Here is a 20,345-nt window from a genome sequence, read left to right as displayed (position 1 = left end):
CTCTAATTTTGAACAGGGATAAATTGAATAAATGTATATAGTCATATGCTGCTTCTTTGTATGTAAAAGGAAGAGGAAAAGCTATTGTCATTCTTATACTCTCAACAGAAATGGAAAAGAAATATTTACTGATTTAAATGTCATTCTAGTTTCCAATTTCCCATGATTTATAATTCAGCACTAAGCATGTATTAGTTATCTACTGCTGCCTAACAAATTATGACATGCAATAATAAAACCTGTCATCTGTTATACTTTAATAATACAAATCATGTAGTATCTTCAGCTAATGTTTGATGACAACAAATTTTTTTTTGAGCATTATGTATATGCAAGGTGCTTTGCTTGGAGCTACCCAGAATAAAAGAAGTAATAGTGAAGGTCTCCACCTCAGTGGAGCTTATGTTTCATTTGAGACATGTAAGAGTAATGCACATGAAATAATAGACCATAGGCTGTATGATGATTGGCAGAGGGCTTCCATATTATATAACACTGTTATTTCATCAATAAGAAAACTGAAATGTAAGAAGGCTAAAAGACAACAGATATGATGTAGCTGATTAGCAATCAAATCAGAACCAGGCCACAGATTTCCAGGCCAGTCTGTTTTCTTCTCTTCCTTTATTGTAAGATAATACATATCTAAAGTTAAAACTGTGTATCGTAGACTATATAAAAGCCAAATAAGTTGAGGAAAGGAAAATGGGTGGCTTTGAGTAGTCAAAGAAAAGTTAAAGGAGGAGGTAGAATTGGGATGTGAGTGTAAAAATAAATGGAGAAAGCAAAATAATACAACCAGTGAGAACCAAACATTTATTGTACTCATGAGACAGAGACAAAACCAACAAGGCTAACTTGAACAGTGTATGTCAGGAAATGTTGGGAAATTAGGTTTCAGGGGTTAGAAAGTGTAGGAGAGGAACTTAGACTTCATGTGGTAGATGATGGGGAACTAGTCTCAATCCTTGAGCATGAAATGATGCAATGAAAGTGGGATTAAGGAAGATTATGTTTGTTTGCCAGGAGAACTGGATAGTATCTGCACTTTCCTTACACTGTGTGTGTTGCTCTGTTTCATTCTAAGTAGGTTAAACACTTTATTAATCAGAATGTGAGTTTTGTGGTAGCCACAAATTAACCCTGAAATCTCAATAGCTGAATACATAAGTGTATTTCTTCTTTGTGCTACTTGGCCAACACAGGTGAATGGGGTATTCGGATGAGGAATTCTCCATTTAATTTACTCATTCAAGTATCCATGCTGACAAAGTTCCCCCATCATCTTGAACATCGCTGGTCACTGTGGCAGGAGAGAAAAGCAGGATGGAATATTCCTCACTGCTCTCTAATGCTTCAGCCTAAAACTGACATGTCACTTTTGTTACCAATCCATTGGCAAGAATTAGTCACATGTGCCCCTCAAGTGAACTTGAAGAATTCAGCGAACAGTAAGTATCTCTTCCAAGGCTCTTTGAGGACCTCAGGCATATAGTTCTACTTGTTTAAGAGAGATAATATCACGATTAAGAGAGAAGACCATAGAATTGGACTGTCAGAGTCTAGAGCCTGGCTCCCCCATTTACTAGCTGTGTGACCTTGGACAAGTTACTCAGCTTCTCTGGAGTGTAATTTCCTCATCTTAAAATAGGGATAGTAATGGAATGAGCCTCATAGAATTATTGTGAGGCTTGAAAGAGGAAAGTGTGTGTGTGTGTGTGTGTGTGTTAGAACACTATGCCATGTAACTGTTAGCAAGTATTCATTATTGTTATTAATCTGCTGGCTTCCAGTGTATCATCTAAAAGGAAGGCTAAAGTTTCTGACTCTGACTGAGGGGACCAGTGGGAAACAAGTCGTAGTAATTTATGTCTGTGATGCCAGCATCTGGACTATGATGATGATATTGGGCAAAGAAAAGATGGGCAAGAGAGTGTGAGAGGAGAAAACCCAAGCAAGAGTCACTGGCTGAATACCATGGAGGAGAGAAAGATGATCAGGTGTGGGTGACTGAAAGAATGAAACTTGAGTTTGCAGAGAAATTAGGGGGCCCCTGCAGGGAAAGAAGGTGAGCTGAAGTTTAGATGGTGACGGGGGATGCCCAAGGCGTAGGAGGCCACAGGAAATGGAGGAATGGAGCCATCTCTTAATGAACATGTTTCTGGAAGTGGTGATGTTCTCATGCTCTGAGTCAGGCTACAGGCACTGAGGTCAGATGGTTTGGATTTAATTCCCAGCTTCACCTCTCCATGTGGCTTGGCACCCTTAGTTTCCTCATCTGCAAAATGGTGATAATAATTGTACTCATCTCTTAAGGTAATAAGGATTGAAAGAGATAATACCTATTAAGTGCTCAGAAAAGAGGCATGTAATAAACAGTTAATAATTGTTCCTTCTTAGCTAATTGAATTTATAGTTGAATAGAAATTTGGGGATTATCTTTAAGTGATCAGTTTATCAGAGTTTAACATAAAACAGGCTTCTATTGGCAGCAGTTCTCATGAGTACATTTAATCCTCCCTAGGTTCAAAAAAATGTGCGATGTCATCACCAGATCAGCTTTTCATTTTTTCGTTCTTATCTGAATAGTCAATGAGCAAATTTTGTAGCTTTGCAAAGAATAATAGATTACAATGGGCTAAAAGCTGACCAAAATAGACCATTGTAAGGGCTAATTTAAGATCAGTGCTTCCCCTTTTAAAATTGCCTGGTACTTTTTACTGATTGGTAAGTGTTCCTGCCCTTGCCTTTTGAAATATAAAATTATTTCCAAGCAGATACAGATGTTTCTGTATCTACATTTAAATCGGCATGTTGGGTAATTAGCTCTATCTTTTAATATGACTAGTTTAAATTGCATAGTCTCAGAAGGTAACTATCTTCAGTTATACATATGCTCTAGCATATGTAATTAGGCATTTAGGGTGTTTCTTTTCACTTCATTGAGAAATTAAGAACTTCACAGAAATTTCATTAGGACTTTCGAATTTTGTTAGTAATAGTGCAAAACAGGTGGTGTTCAATTAGATGAATATTTAAGAAACTTCTGTATGCCAAGCTCTGTACCAGGTTCTGTGTATATAACAGACAACATCCTCATCCTCACAGAACTCATAGCCTAGCTGAGCTCATAATCTACACACTGTCGGTTATTTGTCTTATTTAAGGATAGATTGCCTGCTGGCATACAATGAAACAGGCCTTCTAATACTTTTTGTTCTCTGTGATTAAGTTCTGTATACTTTATGGCTAGGATATGGAATTAGAGTTACATTCCTCAAGCTGTCTCTAAGTTAACAGGTACCTTTTCTAAACTTAGGTTTATTTATAAAGTATGGGTGATACTTCTCATCCTGTTTCACAGGATAATAGAAAGGAAGACTTTACATAATGTGTGGACTGTTTTGTAAATTATTGAGCTCTTTTCATATACTTGATGTCATTTCTAGCATCTAGCATTTTTACTATTTTTATATTTATTATTTAAATATACGTTATTTTAATATGTATATTAAATTCGATTTATATTAAATGTTTTTAATATTTACTATTGTATACTATCTGTACTAGTCTATGCTATACTGAAGAGTCGATGTATTTATACCGATTCAAACTAAATACTTTGAGAGTTTTTTTAAGTTAACCAAAAGATCCTTTTAGAAATAAAATTGTGGTACAGGTAAATATGGTTAGCTGCCATATAACTATCAGCTTTCCGAGAAGAGTTTTTGTAGTTCACTGTTATTTAAAATTGTTAATAATACTTCACCAGATTCATGTAGAAAATACTTGTAGGATTGTGGTTTTCAAACAATATATTATATATCCGGCTACCTCCTTTGTTCTAAAACGGATTACAAAAATAATACAGCATTGTCCCTGTTCTCTAAGTTAACATACTTGTGAAATAAATGCATGGGAAATCAATGTGAAGCCAACTAATAATACAAGATAATGGGAGGTTGCTCCAAGGCCAAGTACGAATGTCTTCATGAATGAAATAGGAAGTAAGGGCCTTTTAAAGGAGTGCAAATAGCTAAGTTTGACTAGAATACTTTTTTTTTTTTTTTCCATATTAGTTGGAGATAGGTTTAAAGTTTACCTTTTTGGCAGTATGGCTACGGATGATTGGATAAAATCATTTATATAGATTTGTGGTATAGTAGAGGGAGGACGTAGAAAACTAAACAGATAAAAGAATATGTTATTCCTTTGTCAAGTGACATAGATACTTACTTTCTTGTTTGAAGGATCTTAAGAATCGACTCCATCAGCACAGAGAGGACACTGTCATCTGTTGTGAAGCAGCATGTTGCCTCATACATATAATAGTCTATGCTCAAATGTGATCATAGAACTAGTGTACCATAAAGATGCTATGAAGTTAAGGAAGCTTTGGTTCTGGTTTTCCTTTTAGTAGCTTACACAGTGGTTTTTCTTTTGGGATCCAACTCAAATGACTACATAAGTTCCACCATGCATAAAATTTAGTGTTTTGTCTTTCTTTGCCTTCACTTAGGAAGGTTTATAGATGGAGTGAAGGAAAGGCCCTAAGATTCTGACTTCCATCCATGTGATCTCACCTGTCTCCATAAGGTGTTTCAAAGACCAGTGCCTATTTTTTGTCAGTGGCTTTAAGGTCAAGTAGCTCTTTGTGAAATTAATGTAATACAAATCTGAAAGTACTCGGTAAATGGTGTTGAATCAATCATTAAGATTCATTTTCTTACAGGAAAAAAACTGAAAATGAGTAAGAAAGAAAAATATTTTCAGGATATAAAGCCTAATAAAAATTTAAAATATGACTCATGATACAGCATTTTATTTCTTTATGTTCCATTATCAAAATTGGTATCATTGCTGATATAGATATTATATTGGGGTATTTTGGGATTGAGTAAAACAAATTTGTGCTGGCAGACAGGGTGACTATACTTGTAAAGGTCATGTTACTCATACTAAGATATTCATTTGAGCAAGTATATACTGTTGTAAAGAATCCCGGAAACTAAGTTTGTAATTTTGCATTTTACTCACTATCTTTTTTAGGCAAGCAGCAACTATACGTCCTGCCGCTCATCTTTCCTTACCCTTTCTGGTAACCCAAGCCATTGAAAGATACAGGGTACTAACAACTTGTAAATAAGAAAGAAATGACCCCCTAGAGACCCAAGGAAAACCAAGCATATTTGCATATTTTTTATTCCCAAGAATTTAGCAAGTTATCCTCTTTCCAGTGGGTACCTCCACATAAAGCCTTCGTCATATTCCTGAGCAATGTCCCTCAGATACTATGCTGTCTGTTTGCGGGAAAAGCTAATGCTTTCATTGCCTCTCTCATCATCATCATTTACTATAATGTTGCTTTCCAAATCTATCTACTGCTAATTATAGTCTCCTTGTAACTTCTACTGATAGTTGACAGTGAGCATTGAAGGACAGACTCATAATTCTGTAGAATACTGCTCTTTATTCCAAAAGTGTTCTTTGAAACAAAATTTTACGACTCAGAACAAAACAAAACAAAAAGCTGGCGTATTGAGGAAATCTAAGATTGAAAGAAACATGGATTGAAGAAATATCAAAAAAAAAGAAATATATTACAATATTAACACTTTTACACTGGCAACATATAATCTTAACAGTCTTTTCTTTTGCCAAATTATTGGCAGGAAATATTAATGATTAGATTTTTCATTAACACAAAACTTATCGTTTTATACTGAGTTATTAAAATAGACTTCCTTTTGGTATAGCATTTCATTTACAAATTAAAACTTTGCTTTATGTTCTCTTGAGTGTAAAGAATACACATTTATCAGTTTACTTCCAAGTTGGACGTGGGAAATAGTGCCCAATGAAAGGAATTTAAAAGAATTCTAATTGGAAGTTGAATAATCATTTTGCTTTATAAGAAAAGTCCCACAAAGTTTGTCATATAGTTTGCTATAAATCCAAGATTTAATTCCTTTTTACTTTCCATTTAAAGACTTGGAATGTATCATTGTTTGAGTTTCTGTCATTTCACGTGAGTTTTCTTCAGGGGCTGACTTCACAGCACTGGAAATTGATACACTGACTTGACGTTTCAACATCTTCATAATCTTTCTCTTGTATCCTTTACATGCAAAGAAATATATAAAAGGGTCCATGCAGCAATTAAAGTTCATCAGGCATACTGTAAAGTGCAGAGCAATCTGGAATGAATGTTTTTGGCCACATTCCAGGAGATCAGGAAAACGAAGCTTCTTAATCATATGTTGAATAATTGCGACATGGTAAGGTGTGAAACAGAGAATAAACACAATAATTATAAAAATAATTGTGTTAAGAGCCTTTTTATTTACACCAGATTTCTCAGTTAGTGGGTTTTGTTTGGCGGTTTTAAAGAGTTTGCAACAAATTTGAGAATAGCAGATGAGAATAATCGTGAGCGGAAGCACATATCCGATGAAACATGCACCAAGCAGAATCAAAGGAAGATATTTTGTTTCTTCAAAGTTTGGATATTCCATGCATGTAGTCCTTTCATCCTCCTGCTTTGACATAGATTTTATGAGTAGTGGGAGTGTTTGAGCAAATACTAGAATCCAGACAAATATGCAAACGCATTTCGCATATTCAATTCTTTTTATCTTGTTGTATCGCAGAGGGTGCACCACGGCAAAGAACCGGTCAATGCTGAGGCAGGTCATGAAATTCACACCTGCATACGTATTGATGTAAAACACGAGAGCAGTTATCCTACACAAGGCCTCGCCGATTCTCCAGTCAAAGCCCAATGCATAGTAGGCTATCCGTGTAGGCAAAGCAGTGGTAAACAGTATATCAGAAATCACCAGATTTGTGGAATATAGGGTAGTAGAGTTGATTTTCTTTCTGTTTTGAACAATGACGACCAAGGCTAACAAGTTTCCTACAAGCCCAATTATGAAGACAATGCTGTAATGCAGAGGCATTAGTATCCTGGCTGTGTTGTGGTGTGCATAGAGGTCACAGTCACTTAACTGAGGAGCTGTAGTAAAATTGTTGTCCATTTTTATATCCATCAGCCAGTGTTCAGGGTCTCTAGGAAAAGACAAGAAGGCTGCGTTTCATTAAAAGATTTAACTGAAAGCAATATAAACTGCCTTTTATAGATCTAATTAAAAATTTTTAAGATTTATATAATTTTTAAAAATCTATGATAATATAGTTACATATATAGTACAAGTTACGAAGAGCAGAATAAAATCCATGCTTTTGCTTTCACAATTTGGTGATTTTGGCAAAACCCGGGCAAATGAACTAGAACCATCTAAATAGAACAAATGTATTTTTGTGACAAGAGGGAATGCACTAACTTTTTAGGCAGAAATTTCCCCTTCTGTTTTTTGAATCATTGTCTGGTTAAAATAAAATCACGTAAAGCACCCCACATTTCAGACAGGCGTAAAACTTTGCTTTTAAATTGAATTTCAGTTGGACTTTTTTTTTTCCCCCCCAAAATGCATATCACTGCCAGGAAATGAAATTAGTCACACATTTATGTAGTGAAATATGAAATTACCACAGTGATCTGATTTGTGTTAACCTAAAAAGTATGAGAAACAAGCCAAGACCTTGTTAGGAACTGAAAGTTAGGTTTTCTTAAAAAAAAAAAAAAAAAAAAGATGATGATGAAGATGACCACGACAACCACAAGAAAAATGACAAAAAAAGGAGAAAAAGAAAAGAGAAAGAAATAGCTTAAGCTGCTTCAAGGGAAATTTTAAAATTAATTTTAAACTATATTATTCCATAGATACCCCATTTTGCATGCAGTATAAATTCTTTCATTTTCACATAGTAGTAAACATATGTGATATTTTGTGTTCTGCTTCATTAATATGTTCATGGATCAGTGTAGTATATATGTCATATGTATAGGTCTTATATAGATATTTGAAAGGTATACAATTATAATTTGCTTAACTACTCCCTTGATGAACATCTGAATTTTTTCTAATTCTTTTCCTGTTATAAATGATAGGATGAAATTTCAAGTCTTAAATTGGAAAGTAGAGAACTCCTACAGTAAAACTCCATAGATAAGACTGAACTTTGATAAAACTAAGGAAGAGCAAAGCAATTAATTCTGTGAAAATTATTTTTATGATAGGACTATCTATGTGCACGAGTTTCATCTCAAAGTCACCAAAGTTAAGGGAAAATTTCAATATATCTAATGATGACGATACTATATATTAAAAGAAAAAGACTCTATCCCTAGCATATCAAAGCACCAACTACAAATCTGCTTCTCTCACTGCTGTATCACATAAATTATATCTTTGCTAATTTAGTTTTAACAATCTTAAAACTGTGATATTAACAGACAACGAGGGTAATCAGAGGTTTACAGTAATGTTATAGGAGTGCATTACATACAGTGTTGATAGGTTCATTATTAAAATATGGAAATAAAACCCAAAGTAAAAGGGAACAAAAAATAGAAATAGAACTTCTTATTAATCAAGAGAAGATAGGAAAGGAGACCATGGAGAAAAAAGGGTAGAATGAGGATGATAAATAGAAAATAAAATAAGAGGATAGATATGTGTCACAAATTTAAATGGTTTGAACTTACCTATTGAAAGACAGAAACTATCAATTTGGATTTTTTTAAAAAATCCAGCTGTATACTGCTTAGATATAATGCAAAGCGATTCAGAAAGGTTGAAAATAGAGACATGGGCAAAAAATAACCAGTGTGGAACTAGAGTAGCAATATTAACATCAGAAAAAAATAGAATTTAAAGCACATTCACTATTAATAGGGATAGAGTCACTACAAAAGTTAAAAGAGTGGTTTACAAAGAACATAAAAATAATCATAAATTGTGCATGTAACAGCAAAATTTGACAGAACTTAAAGAAGACATTGGCAAATCCATAACCATAATGGGAAATTTTAACACATTTTTATTAGAATATGCCAGATAAAAAAGAGATTCAAGACTTGGATTTACCAACATGACTAAAAAGCTAAGAGAATTTGTGTTGAATGCATATGAGCATTATTTGCAAATTTGACCAGGTACGATGTCATCAGAAATATCTCAGAACTTTCAGAAAATTATTACCTAGCAACTCACATTCCCTATGACTACCGTGCAACTAAATTAGAAATCAGCAATAAAAGGATAAAGGATAAATTTGGAATCTAAAAATATATATTTCTAAGGAACTCAGGGTTAAAGAATCACAATGCAAATTTGAAGTGCTTAGAACTAAATGACAAAAATACTACATGCCAAAACTGTGGGATGCATTTAGAGAGTTAATCCAAGATGAATGAAAAGCCTTGAATGCATTTATTTTTTTAAAAGATTGCAAATAGATAAGTTTTCTAGCTCACAAAGCTAGAAAAGAACAGAGTTTGCCCAAAGAAGGTAGATGCAAATAAAACTAATTGCAAAACTTAATGAAATAGAAAATAAACAAAAACAATAAATATGGACTTTGTACAGAAAAAAATAGGGTGATTCTTGAAAAGAAAATCATGGTAATGGCAATTATGGAATAAATGTAAGAAAAAACTTTAGTTGGAATAGGCTTCATGTAAGAAGTAACTTTTCAAGAACTGAGACTAGACACAAAGGTTGCAGCTTGGGAACAAGACTCAAGAGCTTTTATTTTTCTACTTTTGTGAAAAAAATTTTTTTCTGAAAACTTCAACACATATATTTTATTTTGAGGAATATTTCAAAGCAGGATCATAGTAAATGCCTTTAAAATATGTAATGGAGGAAAATACACTGTAGAGTCTGGTAATCCAGTAGAGCCAGAAATGTCAGGGGTTTCAGAACATTTGAAATTAAAGCATGTTTAACACAGTGTTAATTATAAAGGTGAAAATCTGCAATCAAATCAAATGTCCATCATTAGGAGATTAGTTAAATATTTTGAGGTATAGCCATATAATGGAATACTATGCAGTCACTGAAAATGGCAATGTAGATGCCTATTTCTTGACAGGGAATAATGTTAAGGAAACAGATTACATAACATACCACTTTTGGGGGAGGAAAAGCAACCATATACACACATACACCTGCATGGATATATATGCCGAAACATAATTTTGTACAAGTAATTTTTAAGTTATATTTATTTATATAGTCTAAATTTTTAACATTGAATATGAATAGACTGTGAAATAAGTAAATAGGTAAATTTTTTTTAATCTGAGGGAAAAAATTTTAATTCAGTTCCTTTTTGCAAAAACCTTGTCATCTGACATACTTTTCAAAACTAGCCCTTAAGTGCTCTTTATTTAGATTTATACATTAATTTTAACTAGGTGCCTACCTTTAAGTCAAATCACAAAGAACCCTCATAACAGCCCTGCAAGCTAAGTATTGCTATCACCTACCTATTTTCCATGTGAGGAAACTGAATGTCAGAGAGGCTAAAGGTCACGCTGGATTCTTTTCTCTGATGACCTGGCTTCAAGTCTCCTACCCTTTCCAGTCCTTGGCAGGGAAAGCTAGGTCATAATGCCCTTAAAATGCTGCGAGTTTGTGGTTTCAGCGTAGTCTAAGCTTTCGGGCCATCTTTATCTGTAAATAAACAGCCCAGACACAACATGAACCAGCTTCTCCAGAGCAGGAGAATCTTCTTCCGAGGGGCAACAGGGTTCCCACTTCTAGGAGAGGTGCCTCCCCGAGTGGGAAGCCAGACCTGTGGTTGTGGTGTCGTAGAACCCTGAGGAGAAGACTACTGAGCGGCCTCTCACTGCCCACCCTTGTCCTGAGTCAGTCAAAGAAAGACAGTTGTACAATTTGGGCATATAAATGGCATGGTTCACAAATAATCTTAGGTAAAGAAGATTCAAGGCTGTTTTGAAGTATATTAATTTGGATATTTAGTAACCTCTTGAAGGTTGAGCTCATTAGTCAACAGCTCTAGTATATTTAGTTCTTGCATATATCTGTATTATTAATGCTATAATGTTAGTCAATTTTATTTTTCCAAATTGAAAGAAAAATCCTTTCATGTACTTGACTGTTGTTATCTCATTCTTATATCACCCAATTGTCATCTTCTCTCAGAGCTATTTCATACCTTCCTTTAATCATTTTAGGAGTCGAGATTACTTTCCTGAACCTTTACTTACTCCATTCTTTTATTCTGCAAATTATTTTTAGTGCCTCCATATGCTAGGTCCTGGAAATACAGAAATGATACCTTTTAATATTCAAGGGCCTAAAACTGGAATGTATGATGTTGGGGATGTGCTGTTATCTGAATGTATGATGTCGGGGATGTGCTGTTATCTGAATGAGGTGTTATCTCAATATTCTCTGCTGTGTTGTTCCTTCTCACACATAGCAGCATTCTGATTGCTCTGTTTTAGTGTTTCTTTATCAACCTTGGGATTGCAAATTCCTTTTTTCATCATAACTAACTTCCTTTCTCTAACTTATTTACTTTTTAATATATTTTAAGTATTTCACATTTTCACAATTATTAGCCAACAGCCTCTGACACGTCATTCAAGATAGATGTACCTATACCAAGTTACACTTGAAAGTACTATGGGTTGTCATTTTATTGCATACAGAAAAGCACAAAAAGGTGTTTGTTCTAAATCTGTTTTTCTTAGAATACTTGTATGTATAAGAATTATAATTTCCTCATAAAGCTTTCTAATGAAAAGACATGCATGGTCCCTAATGCTCCCACGCCCTGAAGGCCACGAATGAGAACTGCAAACTTTTCTCTGAAGGCGCATAGTAGCTGGGCCAGAGGAACCCCATTTCATACTGAAAATGAACTACCTGGCAGCCACCCTGGCAACCTTCTGTGCCAGTTCTCTTGCCGTTTTTGTTAACAAGCGAAGGAGACTCAGTTTTGTCTCTGTTAATGCAGAGCTAATCCTTTCAACTTTACTGTTATCCTAACATGTAAAACAGCAAGTTATTCCACAGAAAATATCCTTCAAAGTATTTTTACTTATGTTTTTGGAAATGAGCCTGTTGTAAGTTTTTCTCTAGAATTGATTTCATTGCTAACAGAATAGCTAACATTTCTTAAGACACTGTCATCTCATTTTTGCATAACCGGACATGTTGACATGAACTGACAAATTCTTTCTTGCCACAGAAAGGAAAAAACTAAAAGCCCCCCCGCCCCCGAACTCAATTATTAGTATTTAAGGAAATTGTCTAAGCCCTAATGTAATTTGTACTCTGGAAATATGTACCTTGAATACCAACTTGTGGTTTTTCACAGGATACACATATAAACCTTCTACAGTCCCAATTTATTTGCTTGGAAATTATTTTCTTAGCTTTTATTTGTGGCAGAAATAAACCTTCACTATATTTAAAGATTTAGTACTTGCTAGAATACCACTTTTTAGTTTTTGCTTTAAGAATCTGAAAAGTCACCTTTACTCCTACTATTTATTCTTTTAATAATCATCAACGCCTTAGATGAAAAGTGGCTAAAATCCTAGTGATTTTGTTTAAACTCAGGCCTTAGCAGTGAATTGAATGGGTCAAGTCATGCTGAAATGATAATTAATAGGAGGTGACTTCTCTATAAGATGAAATCTACTCAAGACCATGTTTACACATCAAGATGATCTGACCCCATTTAACTTAGTAAAATAAATATTTCTACACTCTTAGGTGACTTTTATTTTTTCTGACCAGCTTCGAGTCCTAAATTGATAGCTAAATCAATGTCTAAGATTCATTTTTTTGAAGGATATAGGCAATATTGCCCAAAAAGGTGACATACTGGTAGCTACCTACACTTTGTCAGAATGGAACCTCACTCACCCCAGAGTGTTTATATCCAGAGTAGGGTTGTTTGTGGTCAGTCTGAGGGGACCTCGCTTCCCTGCCTCCTAGGGAGCTCACTTTCTCTGGCTTGTGGAAATGTGACCCTGCTGTCACCCCACGACAGTCTCATTCTGACTGCTTCTCGTCAAGTCTGCAGAGGGTCATTTACAGGACAGTGCATGGAGAACTTTTTCAAAACAGTGTTTGCCAGTCTGAAGTTTCTTCTTTGTGCCGATTCTTGCCATGCCCTTCCAATGGTGCCCACTGAATGCCAGACAAACCGAAAGTTCTCTATTGTGACACACACTTTCCCTCATAACTGGCCTCGCTTCCCTCCTCAGTTGGCTCTCTGGCCATGTTCCCTCTTATAATGTCCTGGCTCCAGCCATATAAATTACTTGCAGTCTTTCTTTTTCCAGTTAGTGTTGATATCCAATATTTTATTAGTTGCAGATGTACAGCCTAGTGGTTAGACATTAAATAATTTATGAAGTGATCCCCCCAATTAGTCTAGTACCTATCTGGCACTATACATAATTATTACAATATTATTGGCTATATTCCCTGTGCTGTTCTTTACTTGCAGTCTTTTGATAGCCTATATTTTCTCACAGCTCTGTGCCTTTCTGACACTCTTCCTTCCATCTTGATGCCTCCTCTTCCCTCCCCCTGTATTTTTACCTCTTTTCTTTCAAGACTCAGTTCAAAATCAGCTGCTTCTGAAAGCTTCCCTGATTGTACCCTCTCCTGCTCACTCGCCAGCCTGTGCAGAAATGCAATGTGGGGTGCCCTTGCTAGGGTACTGTGCTCGGGAATAGCATCTATATTGTCTGTTGTTGCTGTTTTTTTTGTTTCCCACAGCCTATGAAGTTCTGTGAGTGGGGACTGCGTTGTTAATTTTCTATATCTCCAGCTGACCCATGATTGATGCTCAATAAATACCCATAAAGAATAGCAAAATGCCAGCTTTCTTGATCTTCAATCAAGGGTTCTTTATTAGACTACAGTAAGCTCTTGATTAATAATAGTAACTGGTATTATTATAATAGGAACGGGCTGTGTTCTAGGCACTGCCCTGGGCACTTTACATATATTTACCTGAATCCTCACAAAACTTTCACAAAGCCATTTCCAGTGGTGAAACTGAGGCACAGTGCACTTCGTGACCTGCCTGAAGACATAGCTGTTAAGTGTCAGGATTCAATCCAGGCAGTTTGGCTCCAGTAATCATATTCAGTGCAATACGTTTTCTTCCTAGCTCCTATTTCCAACATGATCTGATGTTATTGGTAGAAAACAAGTAAAATAGGAAGACATCTGAAAATTGTAACACATACGAACTTACACCTGTCTGAACAAGAGAGAAGAAGAGGGCTGAAGAGATGGGAAAAGGGAGGAAAGGAGAGAAATATGTTGATTTAAATAAAGGAATTTATTAATTTATAGCATATTTTTAAATAAGTAAAGATTTCATAAATGATTTTAGATTTTACTATTTTTAACAATGTTTCTATAAAACAAATTGGGCTGAAATTCCTGTTGAAAGAAGATGGTGAATGCCTAGGGTAGCTTTTATGCTATTAATTTGTTTTTATAGTACTTTTTAGATGTTTGCAGATATTTAACAAAACATTTGTATTCTTCTCTTTGGGCTTTCAAAACACCATAAGGATCTTTGTTACCTCTGCAGTTTTAACGGGATTTTCACATGCATTCTTTCATCTTACATCCAAGTCCTGTATTTTACACACTTCTTGGGAAGCTGAAAAACTGTACAGGCTGGAGGATTCTACACATTCTCAGCACATATCATATTCTAGGGTTTTAACAACTCCAGCAGGCCCTTAACCATAGCAGGGACAAAGGTATCACTTGTAAACTCTTTTACTGGGTGGTAAGCTCTTTTTTTAAATATAAATTTCTTACGGATGATGGCGTTATCTTATACAACATTTTATCCCATAGAGTGTTTCAGAATTGTCCTACAATAGGTATCTAGTAAATGCCTATGTAATACATAAATGAATGAAAGTCATATAATGACCTGAGTCAGTATTTATTCCATTAAATGACCAGTCGTGTTATTACTGATAAGCTCTCGGAAGCCAGTCGAAAGTTAAGTTATAAAAGGCATTAACCACCACCACTACCGTCACTTGATAGGTGAGCATGTGAGTGAGGATGATCTGTGGAGCAGAGTGCTCTCTGCAGTGTTGTGTCCAAAAAGTACAATTAACCCCCAGAGAGAAAACATGCACCGAGATGATATTAGCAAATGCAGAGTCCAGACAGCAAGAACAGTTAGATGTATAACCATCCATAGAGTCGGTCTTTATGTAAAACAGTCTGTAAAGATCTGAAAATTGCCTATTGGATTCATCCTCTGGCAGTTTCATGGGCAGAAAGAGGGGTAAATAACGATAGCAGTTTCCTAACACCTAGTGTGGAGAATCCAGTGTTATAAGGACTTGGCAGCATTATTACTCCCCATTTTACAAATGAGGTGACTGATGCCAGAAATGTTAGGTAACTTGCCCAAGGCCACACAGTTTGTGAATAACAGAGCCCAGGTTGAGCCTGACTCCAGAGCTCAAGCTCTTAAACACTACACTGTACTGTACTTAGAGGAACAGCCACCAAAAAACTAAAAAACCACACCCTCCTTTCGAGGAAGTTTCCTTCCTCACAGCTTATATTTTATCAGAAGTTTCTGTTACCTCCATTACCAACCTGGACATAAATATTGGCGAAACACTGCATATAATTCATTATTATGCGATTTTTTTTTTTTTTTAGCCTTACTGGTCATCAAATAAATATAAAGCAAACAACAGAGATATTCTTTTTTCAATTATCAAATTAATAGTTTATATTTAGAGTTAAAATACTCAGGTTGACTGAGAAACAGTGAAGCCCAGATTGTCACTGATGTGAGAGTAAATTGGTAAAATGTTTCTGTGAACCAAAAAACATCAATTTATACTTAAAGCTTTAAAACAAATTCTACCCTTTTCCCCAGGAATTCTGCTACTGGGATTCTGTCCTGAAAAATAAAGTGCAAAAGTATAGAAGTAGTAGAAGTATGGAAAAGACTTCTATGTGCATAGATATTGGTCAAATTGTAAAATGTAACAACTGTTTTTAAATTGTGCTGAATAACTTGTTATATATTCAATACATGTAAGTGTAGGAATACCTCATCTTAAAATAACTGTTCCTTTCCCTTCATATTAAAGTATCCTGAAGTATTAGCATTATTTATTAATACTATTTTTTTGTAATTGCGAGTTCACATAGAGAGCACAAAGTAAGCCTTTTTTTTGGCAAAGATATTTCTGGCATGATCACTGCTTTAACCTAGCTTAATATTAGTTGATTAGAACTGCCAGTCACTAGAGAAGCTAAACTATATTAATAACATAATTTTTGTTAGAAGTATTTATAGGTTGTTATTAAATAGATCCTTTCTTACCTTATACCTCAATTTAGCTTTCAAAGTTTTTTCTTAACTCAAAAGACTTCTCTATAAAACAAAATATCTGGTACTTACCTCTCGGTGACTTGTTGAGGCCCCTTTGTAGTAGCAGTCAGTATTTGCCCAAACTGAAGTAAGTTAGGCTTGGCATATTCTAAGAGAGATTATACATACATCCTTTTATGGTGGTGACTTTTTTTCTGTCACCTTGTGACTGAGCATAGTAATGATCAGTTAGCCTCATGTATGCGTGTGCACATTTTTTTTTTAATGGGAAGTGAAAATTTTCAGTTAGTGATTTTTTTTGAATAGTTATCCAAAAACCCCTTGGAATTTATGAATTGCTGATATTTATGGAACTTTATAAATTTTTCTATAAAGATTTAAGTATTTAAAAAAATGTCTGTGAAAGAGACTGAGGCAATAAACTTTAACTAGAAAAAAATGAATCATGGTTACTGATGATTTTATATCCATGTTCTGTGTGAAGTATGAGTTTTTAAATGTTTTAAGGGAAAAGATGTTAACTTTGACAGTTTTATCTACCTAGAAACTTGGTATAAAGGGTAGTTTGCTCAACAGCTAATGAGAAAGAAACAAGTTTCTGTAGTGAGTGGGAGAAAGATGCTCTTTTGCATATATACAGGGATTAGTCGATGTTTCTAGGCAGGAGGCTGACTGACTGGAATCAGTGACTGCATAGACACATGAATGACAAGGGAAGACTTGGGGGACGCTCACTACAGCTAAAATTCAGCCTCTTATACACACAATGAAGGAGACCTACGCTGTTTACCTTATAGATTTAGTTGACTGTTTAAACCAGGGGTGGAATATGGCTATCAAAATGGAGTTTATTTGTAAGCTAAATTAAAAGAAACAGTGCTCAAAACAAGAGAGGTGATATTTACTCTTATCCTGGATTGATCTGGCCATTCCCAGTCAGCTCTTGGCACTGCATTTTACAAAGGGTTTAGGGGACTTAGAGCATGTCTGGGGTGGTGAGGGGTCTGAATCCCAGGTCTTATGAGAAATGATTGGATAAACTGAGAATGTTTAGACTTGGCAGGAATGTGATCACTATTCTCATGTGTTTGGAAGATGTATCATAGAAAAAGGTTTAGGTTGCATGTGTCAGTCTTCCTAACTCCAGAGAATAGAAGGATGCCAATAAGAGGAAGCTACTTGGAGAGAGCTTTCAAATCGAAATGTGAGAGTCATTCCCAAAAGTTAGGATCATCAAAAAATGGAATAAGCTGTCTCTTATTTAGATGCTTACATAAACTGGGCGACTATTTTGAAGAATGATGTAGAGAGAATTGAATCATTTGGCAGAAATTTGTAGCTCTAAGACCTCAGAGGCCCTTTGATTTCAGGGGTTTGTCAAAATGGCCAAGTGGTTTTATCCTCTTGGTGGTATTATTCCATATAGAAACTTATTAGGTTCTTCTAAGGTCTAAAATGCTGAAGATCTGTAGAGAATCCTTGTCAAACAGAAGAGCAACAACCACCTGTATTCTTTGGACCTCTGCCTCACTACCTTTAAAATAAAGGCATTGAACTAAATGGTCACCAAGATAATTCCCAGTGCAAAAAAATTCTATGAGAGGGAAAATAGAGATTTTATGATTTGGTGGGTAAATATGATAAAATATTCTAAAACTAGTTCCTTTAAAACTTAGATTGAAGAATACTTGAAGAAGACCCAGTTGAGAAGTTTTTCAATTTGTTCAAAGGCCATCGTCATGGGATGTTTGATTTTTAATTTTTGAAACAGTTTTTATTAAGTATATAAAGAACAGGTGATGGGATAATTGTCCTGCAAGGTGCTGTTGACTGAGATAATTTCATGAGCTCACAAATCTTATTTTTGTTGTTGTTGAAAGTTACTAGGATTTCTTTAGTTGTACTATAAAAGTAGAGTCAATGTCCTTTTCTGTAGAAGAGGTAAGATGGACATCTGTGACCTGAACTGAGTGTTTCTATTATTTTATTTGTTCTATTGAGCACAATTGTAAGTGTATAGTAGATAATCAATAAATATTAGTAACATTCATTGAAGGAATGAATGAATTCTTTATAACTTGTTTTCCTCAATTCTATATCTTGGCCTCATATGCCAGATAGGGCTTCCAGAAGTTAGCTATTCACTATACAAAAAAGGTCAAACAGAATTATTGTTGACAGTATAAAGAACAGATGTCATAAAATAAGGAAAAGAGAAAAACTGGTCAATGACTAATAATGTGATATTTTGTGAAGTCTGTGTGTATAGAAATAGCAACAGAAAATTTCTACAAAACAACCTATATAACCATGGTCTGAAATGTGTGCTTTTGTATTATACGTATATGTGGTCTAGTATTTAGTCATCGTTTAAAACTATGTGGTGATTAATAACTTCTAAGGAATTTTAAAACTTATTTGTGTATATAAGACATGAACTGTGGTCGTTAAATGCCAATCGGTATTTTTTAATTTACCTTGAAATGAAACCTCAAACGAGAACTCTGCTTCAGATATTTTATTAGAACATCATTATTTATTCTTCATTGCTAAATGTAAACAGAAGAACTTCTATAACTTAAGTACCTTAAAGAACGTGTTCTGTGGTGAGCGATCTCAGGTGTAACAAAAATAGAGTTTTCTTGTTATTACCAAAAGACCAACAGGCCATATTTTGAGTAGATATATGAAACCATATATATTAATTATATTAAAAATAATAAAACATGGAAAGGAGCTTTTTAAAGCAAAAGACAAATTCTGCTGTATGGTTTATGATTTTAAAGAGAAATTCTTTTACTCAGGAATTGTTTATTGAGCAACTACTCTATGCCAGGCACAGTTGTAGACAGTGGGGATTAAGCAGCAAACAAAGCTGTCAAATCCCTGCCCTCCATCGTAGTCAGCAAGACAGATGATAAACAAGTCATGAAGAAGAGTAGATGGTTACAGCTGCTATGGGGAGAGGAAACAGTACTTGCAGAGTGGATGGGGCTGTGAGGTAGCCAGAGGCTGTGGTTTGGAATAGGGTGGTCAGGGAGAGTTTCTCTGAGAAGGTGCTATTCGAGTAAAGACCTGAAGGATGTAAGGGAGTAAGCTATGCACACGTCTGTGGGAACATGGCCAGGAGAGAAGGAAGAGCAGATACATATGCCCTAAGCCTAGTCCTGCCTGAGTGAGACACACCCTGGTCCAGAGTGGCTAGAGCAACATGAGCAAGTGGCGGGGAGACTGAGCAGTAAAAGACCAGGTTTCAGGTGGGGACATAGAGCCATGCAGATCTTTGCAATGACTTCGGCTTTGACTGTAGAGTGGAGAATCATTGGAGAATTTTAAGCCCTGGAGTGGCCAACTTGTACTTTTTAATGAAAAGAATGCATAGCTGCTTAAGCAACTGTGTTTAGGTTTAGATTATTTGAATTGAGAAAAAAAAGCTATTGTGTAGTATTGAGAATGACAGTTTAAATGTCTCTGTTCATTAAAATTGCTTTGTTAATATTTTTAATTCAACAAATAATGAGAGTCTATTGTGTGTAGGTCTCTGTATTGGCACTAGGGAGATGCAGCACTTTATAGATCGTGGCGCTTTCTCACAGAATTAATAATCTAATGGGAGATTTTTAAAAACCTATATGGTTAAAGCGTGAATTATATAACTGTTCAAAAATAAAGATTACTTTATTGTCTCTAATTTAATGAGCTCCTGTGCTATGTCAAGCACTGTGCCTGATGCTGGGAGGACCGAGAGATGCATTTCCTTTCCTGCCATGGGTATGCTCAATCTAGAACAAGGGCCAGTGATACGCTGTGCTGTCTACTTACCTCTGCTGCCCTGTCCTTGTCATCCTCCTTACAAGACTGCGAGAGGCTGTCTTTCTCATTTTGTATCTCCAATCCTGACTCAGTGCCTGGCACTTGGGTATTCACTGTTCTAGCATTTGCTACATTGTCGTAAATGCCTGTTGATGCTGCTATCATTTACCACGTTTGCAGTGTACATTTGCTTTTGTTTTGTTTTAAATATTAGAATCAGGAGGATAGTAAATGAT

At 35.3% G+C, this 20,345-nt stretch overlaps 2 protein-coding genes across 6 annotated transcripts in view; one reads left to right on the top strand and one right to left on the bottom strand.

Moving 5' to 3' along the window:
* UBAC2 (UBA domain containing 2) overlaps positions 1-20,345 on the top strand; it is a 162,727-nt gene that overhangs the window by 80,487 nt on the left and 61,895 nt on the right. The gene's annotated exons all lie outside the window — the stretch shown is intronic.
* On the bottom strand, positions 5,796-16,512 carry LOC105294150 (G-protein coupled receptor 183). Of its 4 annotated transcripts, none has more exons than XM_011363215.2 (3): positions 16,366-16,485; positions 13,914-14,092; positions 5,796-7,068 (listed from the first exon to the last, which is right to left on the bottom strand). In XM_011363215.2, the coding sequence occupies exon 3, from the start codon at positions 7,047-7,049 to the stop codon at positions 5,973-5,975; it is 1,077 nt and encodes a 358-aa protein (XP_011361517.1). In that variant the 5' UTR covers positions 7,050-7,068; positions 13,914-14,092; positions 16,366-16,485; the 3' UTR covers positions 5,796-5,972. The 4 variants fall into 4 exon arrangements, with proteins under 4 accessions (XP_011361517.1, XP_011361516.1, XP_011361514.1 ...); XM_011363214.2 differs by having other exon boundaries at positions 13,914-14,076; XM_011363212.1 differs by lacking the exon at positions 13,914-14,092 and having other exon boundaries at positions 16,366-16,512.

The sequence above is a fragment of the Pteropus vampyrus genome, unplaced genomic scaffold (assembly GCF_000151845.1).
Source record: "Pteropus vampyrus isolate Shadow unplaced genomic scaffold, Pvam_2.0 Scaffold83, whole genome shotgun sequence".
NCBI lineage: Eukaryota > Metazoa > Chordata > Mammalia > Chiroptera > Pteropodidae > Pteropus > Pteropus vampyrus.
Note: the sequence above shows the minus strand (reverse complement) of the source record. Positions and strands in the feature narration are given on the sequence as shown.